The 17206-nt window shown below is 42.4% G+C and overlaps 1 protein-coding gene across 1 annotated transcript in view; it reads left to right on the top strand.

Annotated features, from left to right (window-relative positions):
* The window catches only part of dpy19l3 (dpy-19 like C-mannosyltransferase 3), an 80426-nt gene extending 63798 nt beyond the window's left edge, over positions 1-16628 (top strand). The window contains exons 16-18 of the mRNA XM_038270844.1: positions 4833-4965; positions 12939-13097; positions 15889-16628. Coding sequence (XP_038126772.1) covers positions 4833-4965; positions 12939-13097; positions 15889-16083 — 487 coding nt within the window. The 3' untranslated portion in view covers positions 16084-16628. The remainder of the gene's footprint in view (positions 1-4832; positions 4966-12938; positions 13098-15888) is intronic.
* The last annotated feature ends 578 nt before the right edge of the window (positions 16629-17206 follow it).

Raw genomic sequence — 17206 nt, 5'->3', positions numbered from 1 at the left:
CCGATACCACGCCGTCACGTCACAAACCAGTAGGTGGCAGTAGTGTTCTTTGACAAACATGGATGCCTCCAGTAAAGCACATTCAAATAAAATTACTCTTAATTAAAAATACTTATCAATTATTGAATAGTGTGTAATAATTTCAATAAGATCATTGGGGGGAAAAACTGTGAAAAGTTTCTTTTATCCAAAGTAGTGCAAATCTGAACCACTAATCTTTGACCATGTCTTTGCATGAGTACGCCTTCTATCTGTTAGAAGCTCTATGAAACGCTTGTGCTCAGATTTCTGAGGGAACCTTTTGGGTCTCCTGACCAAAGCACAGCCTCGTCTTCAGACGGTAAATCGGATGACTCCTATCACCTCTTTTGCATGTCCAGTGATGGTGTCTGAATCTCTGAACTGTCACCTTTTTTAACCAAACCTTCCTGCTCAGCTTCCTCTGTGCTTGCAGCCATGTTGGGGCAGGTGTCATGTAACCAACGGTTGGATGCTTGGAAGTCTCTACTGTAGGCCAAATTTATATCTGTTCTACCATCTATCCCACAGACCACCCAGCCCTACAGCTTTTTAAATTCAAAATGTCAGAAATAGCGTTAAGTTTGAGGCTTTATACAGTAGCCCTACAAAGCCTTGTTTTTATTTAGAAAACATGCAAATTGAAACAGACAGAATAAGTCCACCCCTTGTCAATAAATGGGCCATACAGACAAGCTTAAAAGTATAATGTTCTCGCCTTAAATGATCTTAAAACGGCAAGAACAATGGCAATACAAATGAGAACTTTCCACTTAATACTCTGAGCTCTGTGAGCGCTAACCTGCAAGCTGCCGCAGTGCATGCTGGGACAGCTGTCAATCTGGAGAACGGAAAAGTCTGCTCTGGTGCATGCTGGGTAAAGAAGGATGGGCCAGAACAACATCCGGGGATTTTGTCGGTTCTCAGTCTTCTTGTTTTTGTGAATTGGAACAGTACGAGGGCTGAGGATGATGACGTTTCATGAGTTCACAAGCACATGAGAATGCATAAGTTCACATATTGAGAAAATATCACACAGTTCTGTTCAGCAGTTATGTGCCAGTGCAATCTGTCTGTCAGCTGTTCAGTTAAAATCAGTTTTTTATTTCTGCTTCTCCTTTATTTAACTCCCTCTTGTGCCTCCTTCATTCTCTTCCTTTGCATGTTTTAAATCGTCCAAATAAGCAACATTTGGGCCTCTTCCCCCATGAGCAAAGTGCTCAATCTGCGATCTGTGCTTTAGTTGTTATGTCTAACTCACTCAGGGGTGTCTTAGAGAGAGCCAGAGAGGCTGAGTGATTTCCTTAATTGAGCTACTGTACACATCTTTCAATCACAAGTGGGCCTTCAGTAATCTAGTCCTGCATACGAGTCCTATAAAATCCCTCTCAGAGTCTCAGCATCAGTCACCATCCTGATTACTGTTCAGGAGCACTTACCTTTGTGTCTGCAGGAACCCTTGGGCTGTAATTGGAGTTCTTTATTGGTGGAATAAAACATTGATGTGAAGTGAGCAAGACATTTTTGAATGCCCTGCTATGCCTTAAAGAGAGTTTCAAAGGTTTTCTATTTTAATGCAAAAAAACCATTAAAATCTACTAAGAATGGCTGCAACATTTACATTTTACACTGGAAGACAAATACCGTTATTGTCCCTCAGGAGAGGAATCCATGTGTCCCTGCAGCCAAAAGAAACTCAAAAGAGCTTCTGCACATGTGGATAGAAATAAATAGAAGAAGAACAACAATGTGCAGAAAGGGCTCATTTGCATCACAAGAAAGAAATGTGCAACTTGTAGTTTTTCAGCAAAGCCTCGTCTAAAATAAAGAAGTTTGCAGGTAAATATGGTGATCTGAAAAATTCTATTCAGTCTATTTCTATTTATTAAAAACACCATGAGGACTATATTGGAAGATGACAGAAGAAACTTTATTTTCCTAGTCTTCCTTTTCCATGCTTTCATCAGGGGCAAACACAAAGGATCTGTTTGAAAGCAGCGGTTTTACAAAATGCCGTTATAAAATTACTATAAACTTACTTACTTTAAGTAAGTTTACCATTACTTTAAAAAAATTGAAATGTCATCAGAGCTGTACAAAACTTTGCTATCACTGTGCTAACATGAGCACACCTTGCTATTACCACTTTAACATGAGCCCACCTTGCCATCACCATGCTAACATGAGCCCACCTTGCTATCACTATGATAACATGAGATTGCCTTACTATCACTATGCTAACATGGGCCCACCCAGCTATCATAGTGCTAACATGAGGCCACCTTGCCATCACCATGCTAACATGAGCCCACCTTGCTATCACTATGCTAACATGAGATTGCCTTACTATCACTATGCTAACTTGAGCCCACCCAGCTATCATAGTGCTAACATGAGGCCACCTTGCCATCACCATGCTAACATGAGCCTACCTTCCTATCACTATGCTAACATGAGCCCGCCTTCCTATCACTATGCTAACATGAGCCCGCCCTTCTATCACCATGCTAACTTGAGCCCACCTTGCTATTACCGTGCTAACATGAGCCCCCCTTGCAATTACCGTGCTAGGCAAGGCAAGGCAAATTTATTTGTATAGCACAATTCAGTACAAAGACAATGCAAAGTGCTTTACATGATTAAAATACAGGAAGATAAAACAGAATCAAAGCAAATAAGTAACTAACATGAGCCTGCCTTGCTATCACCGTACAAATTTGAGCCCGCCTTGCTATCACCGTGCTAATATGAGTCCGCCTTGCTATGACCGTACGAACAGGAGCCCGCCTTCCTATCACTATGCTAACATGAGCCCGCCCTGCTCTCACCATAGTAACATGAGCCCACTTTGCTATCACCGTGCTAACATTAGCCCGCCTTGCTATCACCGTACGAACATGAGCTCGCCTTGCTATCACCGTACTAACATGACCCTACCTTGATATCACCGTACTTACATGACGCTACCTTGCTATCACTATACTAACATGACCCTACCTTGCTATCACCGTGCTACCATGATGCCGACTTGCTATCACCGTGCTAACATGAGCTCGCCTTGCTATCACCGTGTTAATATGAGTCCGCATTCCTATCACTATGCTAACATGAGCCCGCCTTGCTATCACCATGGTAACATGAGCCCACTTTGCTATCACCGTGCTAACATTAGCCTGCCTTGCTAACACCGTACAAACATGAGCTCGCCTTGCTATCACCATACTAACATGACCCTACCTTGATATCACCGTACTAACATGACCCTACCTTGCTATCATTGTGCTAACATGAGCCCGCCTTGCTATCACCGTGCTAACATGAGCTCGCCTTGCTATCACAGTACTAACATGACCCTACCTTGCTATCACCATGCTAACATGAGCCCGACTTGCTATCACCATGCTAACATGAGCTCGCCTTGCTATAAACGTACTAACATGACCCTACCTTGCTATCACCGTGCTAACATGAGCCCGCCTTGCTATCACTATGCTAACATGAACCCACCCTGCTATCACAGTGCTAACATGAGCCCGCCTTGCTATCACCGTTCGAACATGAGCCTGCCCTGCTATCACCATGCTAACATGGTGCTATCACAGTGCTAACATGAGCCCGCCTTGCTATCACCATTCGAACATGAGCCCGCCTTGCTATTACCAATTTAACATGAGCCCACCTTATAATCACCAGGCAAACATTAGCTCCCCTTGCTATCACCACCTCTGCAGCTTTTCCACCAATGATGAGCTCACCTGCACACAGTTTCTAAGTCTTGCTGCTTGTGTAATATAAACCGTGGCTAACTACTGATGTTGGTGACGCTACATCTACATGAACACAATGAACACATTAGATTACCATGTGTAGCCATGCCAGAGCAACTATGTTAACCCATCCTCTTGGGGAGCAGTGGGCTTCAATTGTGAGGCACCTGCGAAGCAGTTAGGGGTTAAGGGTCTTTGCTCTGGGACCAAGAGCAGCAGTCTTTGGGAGTGGGGCCCGAACTCAGAACCTCTGGATTCCAAGCGCCATTCTCTAACAGCTAGGCCACCACTCTCCACTCTCATTTACCAGGTGATCACTCCTTTAAACAACTTCTTGCAACTAGAACCTTTTTTATTGAATCAGTAAAAGCATCTCCCTAGAATAGTGCTGTTGTCAGCACCGTCTGGTCCATTTGGTAAAAAACGTTATTCAGAAAAAAAATGTTTTTCTGACTTTGTTATCGACGTCACAACAAGTCTAACTGAAAAATAAGTTACTTTTCCTGAGGCTGCATGTACATACTATTAGAGCAGGAATTAGTTCACAAGATATCTGAAGTTTAGATGGTTAAAAAGTGTCAAATGTAAGCAATTCTTGTCCTCCAGCCTTACAGACTTACTGTATGAAAACTACTACAGGTTTCCTCTGTTTGTCCTTGGTTTGTTCATCTTTTGGTATTTAATTTGTTTGCACAAAACTGAATATGCTGCTGTCTTCACAGTCCCTGTTTTAATTGAAAGAAACTTTAAATTCTGAGTCTGTTGAAGTTACAGCTGCAGATCAGAGAACAACTATGGAGTGAATAACAAAGCTAGAAAACAAAGTGAAATTCAATTAAACTTTTGGATAGCTAAATGCATTGGTGAATAACCTCCAGACTGTTTCATCTTCCTCTTCTTCCATCATCATGTGTTTTTTTTCTTTCATTTTTATCATTATTTTTCCTCTCAGGATGCTGTAGCTCCTCTGAAATCCAATCATTCATTTCCCATTAAAGAGCAGTTTTAGATGTGATTGTTGAGTCGTCCTTCTCTGTTTGTCTGCAGCACAAAGACCCCAAAGCAGGCGGTTTTTGCTGGAAGCATGCAGCTCCTGGCCGGCATCAAGCTGTGCACGGGCAGAGTTCTCACCAACCACCCACATTATGAAGATAAAGACCTGCGGGAGCGGACCAGACAGGTACTGCACTGCTGCCTGCCTGCAGGCTAACGTTACACAAAAACCACAAGACTTGACTAAAGCAATCAGATCAGAGCGCTCCACTGGGACCAGTTCAGTTATGGGAAATTTACCAAAAACATACTTCTTATTTTAAGTGTAAATTGTCTTGTTCTATTGGCAAAATGTATTTTTTAACCTCCTCAATCCAAGAACAAATGCAGTTATTTTAAGAAAAAGTGACTAGGAGCGGCCATTTTTTTTCTCAGAATAAAAGTGAATGTGAGGCCTTGAAAAGTGAAAACCCTTTAAAATAGTGCTTTATATCTCTGCAAGCAATGGCTTTGTCTTCTGAGAAGCTAAATGCAGCAAAGCTAAAGAGATGAAAGCCTGTTCCACTGCTTGTTTAATGCAGTAGATCGTGTTTTTATTCATTTCTGAAGTAGTGACTGAATTTCTGTTGAGTCTGGTCCGCAAGGAATAATCAGTGGATCATTATTTATACCTAAAACTAATATGTTTGCAGGGTTTTAATAAATTTAGTGTTAATCAGCAAAAAAATTAATAATTTTTGTTGCGATCACTGAGTCTGGGAGCGGCCATTTTCACCCAAATATAGTAACACCTCACTCCTGCCATCTTCCAGCAGTGATGTCACGGTGCGGTAAGCCTAGCGCCATTCTCCCCGCTTTACAAGCAAAATCAATGGGAACTACTAGACACATCTGCAATCAATAACAATTATTGAAGATTTCCAGAGGACTTCACCATTGAAATTCACCAGAGCTATAGTGAAACTGACAATGCCCACGTGCATGGCAGCTGGATGTTGGAATACATCAGATAAAAGTGGAAAAAAAAAAAAGAGTTATTTCACCTTTCTGATTCCTGATCCTCCACGGACGGGTTCGTGAAGAGGGAGGAACTTCTGGCCAGAGAAAAAAACACGTAACATCTAGCCGACATTTGGAAGAACAATGTTTTCAGGATGACTTGGATAATAGCGCGTTGTGACAAACACCAGATACAGCACTGGGACTTGATCAACAGCCGATACCGCACTGTGACGTTGTCGTGATCTGCCCTGATAGCTGGACTTAATCGTTCATTTCACTCACCTGCCTAACTCTGCCCGGTCCCTAATTATCACTGATCTCTTCCACCCGCGTCTGTTCCTTTATATTGGGCTCAGTTCCAGCTATCGGGGCCAGATCATTGCTTGTTTGCTTTCTGTTTGTTCCCTGTGTAATGTCTGTGGGTTCTGTTTTAGTGAGTCCAAGGTTCATGTCCCTGTTTCAGTGAGGAGGTTATTCTGTCTTCAGGCGAGTTTAATCCGTAACCATTAATGATAGACGTTCTCACCACTGGTTACAGAATAAATTCAAACGTCACAAACCAGTAGGTGGCAGTACTGTTCTTTGACAAACATGGATGCCTCCAGTAAAGCACATTTAAATGAAAATTAATCCTAATTAAAAACCCTGATCATTTATGGAACCGTATGCAATAATTTTATATATAAAGTACTTTCAGAAGTTTGAATTCTGAATATGACCGGACCTGCTGGTTTTGCCAGTTCTAGATTTATCTTTAGGCCCTTTTTTCAGAAAAGCACACAGAATTTCACAGAGTTCCTTCTTTTGAGTTTTTCTCTTGACTATATATAAGCAGGGAATTGCAATTTGTTTCTCTAAAGTTTCCCCATCGTTTCAGGAGGAAGTTTTGTTCATAAAAGCAGTTGAAGCTATTCCTCCAAAGGCTCACCTGTTTCATCCTCTGTTGACCTGATTGCCCGCCTGCAGACGTAGAAGCCTGCAGTGAATTTATAAGAGAAATGGATCATATGTTTCCATTTAGCAGGAATCGATATGAGGCGGGAAAGGCGCAGTCTGAAAGAGCTGCGTTCCAGTAAAACACGGGAGAGGGAGTTCTTCTTGGCGTGCTGATCAGGAATGCTGTCAGGGTGTCCCTGTGAGATTAGCTGCTGCAGGTTTCACACATTAAAGAAACAAATGATTTTGTTCCACTAAATGAAGCGCTGAAAGTGGTCCACTTTCCGGGTGAATGCTTTTCTTGCCGCATACTGTCTAGTGTCGTCTGTTTGACCTCAGCATGCAGGAAAGTTCAGGACTCATGAAAATGTAATGGAACTGATTAGCCCTTGTGCTAGCGGTCTGCTGCTCCTTCATTCAGCGCATGTCTTCCTGTCTGAGAGCAGGAAGTAGTGTGCAGGTCAGCCTGTGTTCTGCATCCCAGCGGGATGAAAGCCATTCTGAGCCGTCGGCGAGGCCAAAGACCGGCATGGGGCCTCATTAGTGATCCTTAGTGATGATGGAGGCTCACTAAGCACTGGGTGTGTGTGTACACTGCTGTTTTGGTATCAAAATGAGGACCATTTTCCCAATTTCACCAACAAAGAAAGGAGCTTTTGTACCAAAGTGAGGACATTTTCTTGGTCCTCATTTTGTTTTTTCAATTAAATTCAGTTTATTTCTATAGCGCCAATTCAGTTTTCTAAGGAAAACCAGTTGATTCCATCGACTCATTGACTCTTCAGCAATCCCTCACACTAAGCATGCTTGTAGCGACAGTGGAGAGGAAAAACTCCCTTTTAATAGGAAGAAACCTCCAGCAGAACCAGACTCAGTGTGAGCGGCCATCTGCTGAGGCCGACTGGAGTTCAAGGAGACAGAAGCAGAGATACAAAAAGCAACTGTAAAAGGAGGCGGAGTTCAGGAAACAAACAGCCAGGCAGATGAGCTCCGAGCCAGCTCCCATGTCAGAGGATGAAGAGAGCACATCCAGTCAGTCAAAGTCTGGGAAACAGGACTACACTGAAAAACAGGCTGATCTCCAACATCTATAAATAAAGGTGTTGATGGTAGCAGCGAATGTTTTTTGCTGATTGTTCAGTTCAGAACTACTTGAACTAAAATTATATTTAGGATAAGGTCTGCTCTGGTAATGGTTGGGTTAATAGTTAGGGTTAGTTATGTTCTAGTAATGGTTAGGTCAATAGTTGGGGTAAGCTCTGCTCTAGTGATTGTTAGGTCAATAGTTATGATTAGCTATGCTCTAGTAATGGTTTGGTTAATAGTTAGGGTTAGCTATGCTCTGGTAATGGTTTGGTTAATAGTTAGGGTTAGTTATGTTCTAGTAATGGTTAGGTCAATAGTTATGGTTAGTTATGCTTTGGTAATGGTTAGGAATATAGTTGGGTTTAATTATGCTCCAGTAATGTTTGGGTTAATAGTTAGAGTTAGCTCTGCTCTGGTAATGATTAGGTCAATAGTTGGGGTTAGTTATTCTCTGGTGATAGTTTGGTTAATAGTTAGGGTTAGTTATGCCCTGGTTATGGTTAGGTTAATAGTTAAGAGAGATGCCGGGTAAACTTTGGACAGATCACCAGTCTGTCGCAGGGCAACACAAAAGTTGATGTTTGACTTTGTAGTCGTATCTTATGACCTTCGGCCGTATGTCTCAGACCCTCTCAGGAACAGAGGCTTTAGCTGTTTACTGATCACCACCTGGTGGTGAGCTGGATACACTGTTAGAGTGGGAAGCCAGACAGACTCAGCAGGCCGAAGTGAGTAGAGAGGGTCTGCTGGGAACATCTGGTAGAGCCGTCAGTTAGGGACGTGTTATACCCCCACCTATAAGAGAGCTTCACCCAGATTCCAAATGAGGTTGAGGACATTCAGTCTGAGTGGACCATCTTATCTGCCTCCAAGGAAAACTTTGAGGATCTCCTCAATCTGGTTGACACTCTTTCCAAGGTGTAAGAAGAGACTGGGTGAACTGGGAGCCGTTTATATCCAGGCTGAAGTCACCGAGGTGGTCAAAAAAAACTCCACAAGGGCAGAGGGGTGGATGGGATCCGCCCTGAGTACCTTAGATCTCTGGCCGTTGTTGGACAGTTTTGGCTGACATGCCTCTTCAACATCGCATGGAGATTGGCTACGATGACCCTGGACTCATGCAGCCAAAAGCCTGAGGGGTCTGGTTTTAGGACCAGGGGATTTCGCCCCTCTTTTTTGTACATTAGTTGGTTCTGGGGGAGGATGGAGAGGGAGATCAGTAAACGGACCAGTTTGGGTGCTGCTATAATCCAGAAGCTGCACTGGTCTGTTGTGGGGAAGAGAGACCTCTGGATTTGTAAAAAAATATATATATTTTTAGGCTTTTTTTTTAGGTAGGTAGACAGGAAATGAGGGTAGAGAAAGTGAAACATGCAGCAAAGGTCACCAGGCTGGGAGAGGACCAAATTCTCTGTACATGAGTCGTACCACAGCTATGATTTAGCGGTCGGTCTTATCCTACCCTCACCTATGGTCATTAATCTAGATCTCGACCCAAAGAACCAGATCCTGGATCCAAGCAGCTGAAATGAGCGTCCTTTGCAGAGTGGCTGGGCTCTCCCTTAGAGAGAGGGGTTCCAGACATGTCCCACTAGGACGAGGACCAGGGTGCGACCCTGGACCCAAGTCCTCCACTTCTAATGAACAGGCCTGTATTGTGAAGTGAGTTCCAGCATTTAAAGTTCTGTGCAGAAGGACGGTTCTCCTTGCAGGTTTCATCATCATCATTGTGAAAAGATGAAGACTTATTCATTCCTGGTAAGCCAGTGGGAGTTCAGCCTTTTCATTATTGCTTAGTTTTTGTTCCACAGCGTTCAGTTATTCAGGTTTTTTTCTATCATTAGCTATAAAGCTTGGCTTGTAAGCCGAGAGGCTAAGGCCACTTAGTGCTTGTCAGAATATCACCTGCAGCTTGTAATGAAATGTTTTTGTTGCCTCAGGGCTTAGAGTTCAGCAGGCAGAACTACTCACACAGTTAGAGCCAAAAACAGCTCTGGGCTGAGTTCCTCTACATCTGAAAAGCAGAGTTAAAGGTAATACATCCAAAAAAAATCGAACCTCTGACACAACTCCATTAGGCAAAGAGAACAGATGACACGAGGAAACATTCGGGCTGTTTTATTGGTTTTCATCTCTTTGGTTCGTGTTGTTAGGCTGGCTCACATTCAGGTCTCCTTTCCTGCCACGGATAAATGCTGGTTCTGTTCCGCTGACTGCTGGTTCCGTTCAGCGGGGGACCTGTGGCTGATAAAAGCGGAGCTTGGACAGGCAGCAGGTTTGGGGTCACTGTCATGTCAGGTGGACTGTTTCATCAATGTGATGTGGGAGATGGATTTAAAAACATCAGTTGTGTGAAGCAGAGGAGCCAAGCTGCTGCTATTGGATCTATTCATCCTAACTCTGCCCGGTTCTTCTAGAGTCTATATTTAGAATTCAAACTTCTGAAATACTTTAAATATGAAATTATTACAAACTGTTCAATAAGTGATAAGTGTTTTTAATGAAGAGTAATTTTCATTTGAATGTGCTTTACTGGAGGCATCAATGTTTGTCAAAGAACACTACTGCCACCTACTGGTTTGTGACGTCACGGTGCGGTATCGGCTGTGGATCAAGTCCCAGTGCTGTATCTGGTGTTTGTCACAACGCGCTATTATCCAAGTCATCTTGAAAACATTCTTCTTCTAAATGTTGGCTACATATTACGTGTTTATTCATGGAGGATCAGGAATCAGAAAGGTGAAATAACTTTTTTTTTTTCACTTTTATCCGATGTATTCCAACATCCAGCTGCCATGCACGTGGGCATTGTCAGTTTCACTATAGCTCTGGTGAATTTCAATGGTGAGGTCCTCTGGAAATCTTCAATAATTGTTGTTGATTGCAGATGTGTCTAGTAGTTCCCATTGATTTTGCTTGTAAAGTGGGGAGAATGGCGCTAGGCTTACCGCACCCTGACGTCACTGCTGGAAGATGGCAGGAGGGAGGTGTTACTATATTTGGGGAAAAATGGCCGCTCCCGGACTCTGGGATCGCAATGAAGATCATTACTTTTATTTTTTTATTGATTAACACTAAATTTATTAAATCACTGCAAACGTATTAGTTTTTTGTATAAATAATGATCCATTGATTATTTCTTGCTGACCGAACCTTTCCTTTAATTTGTTTTAATTTCCCCTCATTTACTCTTTTTGTTCACTTTAATTTATTTAGTTTGTATTCGTTTTATATGTTGTAGGTCTAACAGAGGAATTTTTTTTGGTCATTAAACTATGTATTAATAAATAAATATGTTAGCAGCTCCTGTTCAGAAACTGAGGACATCCTCATCAGGGCTTTAAAACAGCGAATTAGATTTTTTTTTTTCTTTTTTAAATGTGTTTTTATTTATTGTGGAATTTCCCATCTTGCTTTATTCACCTATTTATTCATTTTCTTAACAATCTATTCATTTTTACATATATCTTTTTTTTCTTTAGATTTTTTTCTGCTTCCATATTTGTCTAACATTTTATTATTAACTAAATACCTGCCTGCCCTTTAGGACACTAGTTTTCCCACCTTCTTTTCTCCCTCCTCTATATCAATTCAATTTAATTTATTTCTATAGCGTGAATTCACAATGTCAGCACATGCCATGTAAAGGCACTTTACAATTCAACCAGATCATCCAGTCAGATTGATTTAAAGTTTTCTATCTAAGGAAAACCAGTTGATTGCATCAATTCATTGACTCAAAGGCAATCCCTCACACTAAGCATGCTTGTAGCGACAGTGGAGAGGAAAAACTTCCTTTGAACGGGAAGAAACCTCCAGCAGAACAAGAAGCAGGGATACAAAAGCCAACTGTAAAAGGCAGCCCTGTCCAGGAAACACAGCCAGGCAGACGAGCTCCGAGGCAACTTCCATGTCAGAGGATGAAGAGAGCACATCCAGCCAGTCACAGTCAGAGGTCTACACTGGAAAACAGGCAGATCTCGAACATCTATAAACAAAGGTGTTGATGGCAGCAGCATAGCTGATAATTCTTTCCAGGATGGAGTCACGCCAAACAGGAACAGACCAGATGAAGCTACTATGACAAAAGCAGATAGAGTATAATGTTAGAGTTTAAACTAACAGATTCTGCAGAGTGGGAGAATAGAGACAGAATGAAGCGGAATGATGAAATGGGCTCCCTATGTCCTCCAGCAGTCTAAGGCTTTAGCAGCACTAATGCAGAAAATAGCTCAGGATAACCTTAGTTTTTTGGATGAGGTATAAGAAAAGTAAAGCCGCCATGTGGCCAAGATGGAGCCAAGGAGAAACATCTATCTGGATAGAAACTCTCCCAGCCGGAGAGGGCTGCTAACGCTCTACCTCCACCTACCTCTCTTCTTACCGAGCGACTAAGCACACATCACTCTGTTTAACTATAAGCTTTATCAAAAAGGAACGTTTTAAGCCTAGCCTTAAAAGTAGACAGGGTGTCTGCCTCACGGACTAAAACTGGTAGTTGGTTCCACAGGAGAGGAGCCTGATAACTAAAAGATCTAATGTTTAAACCCTAATGATTAAAGGCGTATGTTTTTTTTTTTTTTATCTAACTGCAGCTTACAGCAGTTCAGAGGTCTGATTAGACATTTTTAACATAGATGTCGTCATGGAAACGTATCTTCTCAATATTGTTGCTTCTTCGGGTGGATAAACAGGTGTTAATGTTCATGTAAGGTAACTAGGATAAAAAAAAAGGCAGCTTTTAAATGATGAATCAGGGGTTGGAGTCTGGTTTCCTGGGAGGGTTCCCACTGTGGAAGGTTCCCACTGTGGAAGGTGTCCACTGTGGAAGGTTCCCACTGTGGCTCTCAGGGCTCCTGAAGCCTTAGAAATGTCTCCTTCTTCATCGGTTCTTTTTCTTTGAGTTCTTTCAGCAGTTTTGGATCCATTTTTTCTTCTTTAAAAGAAACTTTCATACTTTTGTCTCCTGCTGTTTGCATCCTTCATTCATCTTAGTTTAGTTTTTCAAAGTGAATAAAGCTGAAGTCAAACCAACGGTGATTGAAAGCTTCTGGATGGAGGCTCCTCCCTCCATTAATCGATGTGAGAACGAAGCATCCATTGAAGCCTGAATGGATCCGCTGTGTGTGTGTGCAGGTGTACCAGGTGTACGCGCGGCGGTCTCCAGAGGAGGTGTATGGTATCCTGAGGGCGGCGGGCGCCGACTACGTGGTTCTGGAGAACAGCATCTGCTACGAGCGGAGGCACCAGAGAGGCTGCAGACTGCGGGACCTGCTGGACCTGTCCAACGGACACGTGGGTGGTGCTTCATGTCTCCTAGCTGGAATCCCTCAGCCTCCGCAGAGAGATCAATAGTCTCACCTCTTATCAGCGCGGCGCCGCTTCTCTCTTTGCTGCTGTCACTCTGCACACACACACCCCTGGGCCCTGTGGATTAGCAGGCTGGGTCCGTCCCAGGCGCACCTCGGAGGTGGTGTGTGCGTTTGAGACGCTGTAAATGTCAGCCGGTGAACACGCCACCTGACATGCAGACAGCTTTATTGAAGCAGCGCTCAGGAGATGTCTCTGTCTGTCTGAACATCTCAGTCTGACTCTAATTTCTCTGTCAGCCGTTGTTTTCTTCTCACCACCTGCAGACGGCCATGAACCAGAGGAACATGAGGGGAATATTGGTTCCTGGAGGCTGCATCAGTTTGGTCAGCGGTCTGCAACCTGTGGCTCTTCAGAACTTCCAGAGTAGCTCTTTATAACTGCTGCTAAAATGATACAGAACCAGGGGGGAGTTTCTTCCAGACCAGTGGAGGAAGATGGAAGAAAGTCCTGCTATTTAGGAGTACTGGGATAGATTCACAAGTCAACTCACCAAATCCACCATGGCTACATGAGGAGAAATCGTTATGAGAAAAAACACAGTAACATTAATTTATATCATTTATTAAGTGGATATAATACAAATGTTTATGAATGAAAAAATGTTGGTCACATGGTAGGAAAACGCTCTCTTGTTTACTCAGATCAACCAGCTGGCTTTTTATAGATATTGAACCCCCACCTCCAGGTTATTACTGAATCTGGGCCTGCTGAAGGCTTAATATTCACTAAAAGAAACAAAACTTTCCAATAAATTGATGATCCAAGTTTCTTCTGGAAGAAATTCCAAAAAAAGTAATAAGAAAAACAATCTACTAGACTTTGTTTCCAAGTTTGAAGATGTTTCACTTACCATCCAAGAAGGTTTTTAAATTCAAAATGTCTTCAGCAGCACTAGGCTAGCAGCGCGCTAAAACCACGGTATGAAACATCATATGGGCTCAGATTCATAAATATTCAAGTGAAATTTGCCATTCGGCATCTCTTAATTCTTCATTAGCACTTTAGTTTTGCACATTTTTCACTTTTTTAATCGTGGATGCAAGCGGTGTATAGAAGAAAAACTGTTTCATTGGAATCTGCCGTTTTGTACACACAATTTTAAACACAGAATATTTTTAACACAGCATATTTATCACTGATTTTTTTTAGATGGAATTTTAACACATTTTTTTTATACATTGAATTCCTTACACTAAATTTTTATCTAGTAAAAATTTTCACCTGCAAAAAATTCAGCTTAAAAAATTTGCCTGCAAAAAAATCAGCTACAAAAAAACTCAGCTGCAAATGTGTTGACCTTTTGGTGAAACCAAACCAAAGCAATCGAAACTCGATGCAGATGAACAGCTCCTACCGAACTCCTAGGCAGTTATTTTGCTGCTGAATTTTTTGCAGGGGAATTTTCACCAGATTCAGTGTAACAAATTCAATGTGTAAAGAAATTCAGTGTTTAAAATTTAGAGTACAAAAAAAGTCAGATTCCAATGAGACTGTTTTTCTTCCATAGTGGCGTCTGTTTCCAGATCCCCATAAATCCCACAATGCAGTGAGGTTGTTGCATCATGTTCATCACCAAGCTCTGCTCAGGCCTTCCTCAGAAGAAGGATGCTTGTTCTGGAAGCAACAGTTTCTAAGGGCCAAAAAAAAAACATGGAAAAATCCTGGAAAAAAAGGGAAATAAAAGGGAATTGTTGGCCTGGCTGAATAGTCTTCTGTTCCCCTTTATAGGGGTTGAGGTATAAATTTGTTGACCCCTTCCCGCGATCATCGCAACCCCAACCCCTTTACAGGAGAAAAGAAGACTTCGCCTGTTCAGCCAGGCCAACAATTCCCTTTAACGACCCCATTTCAGAGACATAGACAGGTATGGGGCATTGCAGGCTAACAAAAGTCGCCAAACGACCCCCATTCCAATTGGGCGGACCTGTTTGTCCGGTTCTATTTGCATGTTTTCTAAACAGAACAAGACTTTGTTGGGCTACTGTATAAAGCCTCAAACTCAATGCTTTTTCTGACATTTTGAATTGAAAAAGCTTCCTGGATGGGAAGCAAAACGTCTTCAAACTTAGAAACAAAGAGGATTGTTTTTTTATTTTAATTTTTTTACTTTTTTGGATTACCTGAACAACATAATGTTGTCAAATATAAATAAAGACTTCGGAGAATCCACTGTTGCTGATTTGTAGACTTCTTCAAGGGTAGATAAGATCAGCTTGACATCTTAATTGTCGGTTTATCACTGACTGCCTTAAATGAAGTGAACCAGAGCCAATGGAAAGCCAAAGAAGTCATTAAAGCCGTAATGCAGCTCCTGCTAACTCCTGGGCTAATGTATCAGCCTAAAAATGGCCTCTCTGGTTTCCAATGTAGAACATCAACACTTAGAATTTGTGTGTAAACTCGAAGTTTATTCAGAGTGGCTCATATTGATGCCTTGCTAACTAATTATCAGTGTTTGGATCAGAACCTTCCATTAGAAATTGAAATCATTGTTTCCGACACATTTTCTGGACCCCCGAACATAGAATCTCTGTGTGCAGATTTAGCTTTCTGAAGCTAGCTGTTCCTCCTCGGATGAAAGTGTCCTTTTCTCTGTTATCGCAGCAGAAAGTTTGCCCGCTTTGCTCCATTTCTTTCCTAAACATTGGAAGAATACATATTACTCGCTGCGATTTTGTTGTATTTCATGTAAACCTGCTTCCTTCCTCTGCAGATCATGGACGGACCAGGCGAGAACGATCCGGACCTCGTCCCCGCCTCCCACCCTCGATTCTGTGATGCCATCAAGACGGACGCGGCAGCGTACACGGCCCTGTTCACCAGAACCTTTCAGAATAAGACCTTCTATGTGTACCGCCTGAAAAAGAAGCGCAAGAACAGTGCCAAAACCTCCTCTGACCCGGTGTGAGGGGTCAGCAGGAACAGAACCAAGGCCAGCAGAGTCGGGCTGTTCACAGCTGTGCTCACGGCTTTCATCTGGATGTTGTATTCTTCTCTGAACTGTGGCGTTGAACTGTGGCTCAGTGCTGGAGCTGCAAACGCTGCTATTTGCTGCTGAGATCATCTTTGTCCAGGAAAATAACCAGCTTCTCTATGAACACCCGGTTTCTTCAAGGCCAAAACTACAATGATTGAAGATGCATAGTGTTGAGGAAATATGAAGTAGAGTTTCTATTTGTTAGTTTTGTAGTAATATGTTACTTAAAGCTGCATTTTCAGAAATTAGATAAGAAGAAATGTCTGTATTGTTTTGCAAAGAATTTCTGTGGATATTTTCATTGAAACTGTTTTCCATGAAGAGCTAAATCATTCCAGGCCTTGGTTTGCCAGCCGGTGATATCAGCCATGTCTCCTGCAGGGGGCAGCAGACTGTGTGCAGGTTTGTTTTTTTGGTTTAGTGCTCGTCTAAATGATCAGTCCTTGTTTACAGCTAATAAAAACCAACCCATCATACTGCGTTGTGTTTTGTTATTTCCGTTGGTCCACTCAAGCTTTTCTTCATTTTAAATCTGCAAAGCATAATTTATGAAAAGCGTAGAACCAACAACACTAGATCTGTCGGAGCTGTTTGAGGCTCTGAAGCTCTATTACATTCACCAGAAACTGCAGCTTTAGACAACATCGGAAAGTCTGTTAGCTGCTAAGCTAACTGCGGTAATGCTAACTAGCCTTACTGTCCTCTAAACCCAGTTTATGCCCTTTTCGGGCCAATTAGTGCACAAATTTTTTCGATCGGGCCAACTTTCAGCCTCATCGTTCGTCCCACGTCATGTAGTGTACAGGGGGTAACAAGAGGCAATTAGCCTCTCACGACCACCTCCCGATCAGCAAACGTGAGGTTGAGAGAAAATCAAATATGTCTGCCATTGTGAGGTGTTCATGGACAAATCCTGCTGTTGAACCTTGACACTGCGCATGTGCAGAGAAGGGGTTATTCTCCATTTCATCCAGGTTAATGAGTCCGACCAGCGCCATCTCTAGGCACGGAGTCTGAAGTGTGGTTTTTAGACCTAGAGTGTGAGCAGGTAGAT

The sequence above is a fragment of the Cyprinodon tularosa genome, unplaced genomic scaffold, assembly GCF_016077235.1.
Source record: "Cyprinodon tularosa strain WSP-4 unplaced genomic scaffold, ASM1607723v1 ctg78, whole genome shotgun sequence".
Classification (NCBI taxonomy): domain Eukaryota; kingdom Metazoa; phylum Chordata; class Actinopteri; order Cyprinodontiformes; family Cyprinodontidae; genus Cyprinodon; species Cyprinodon tularosa.
Note: the sequence above shows the minus strand (reverse complement) of the source record. Positions and strands in the feature narration are given on the sequence as shown.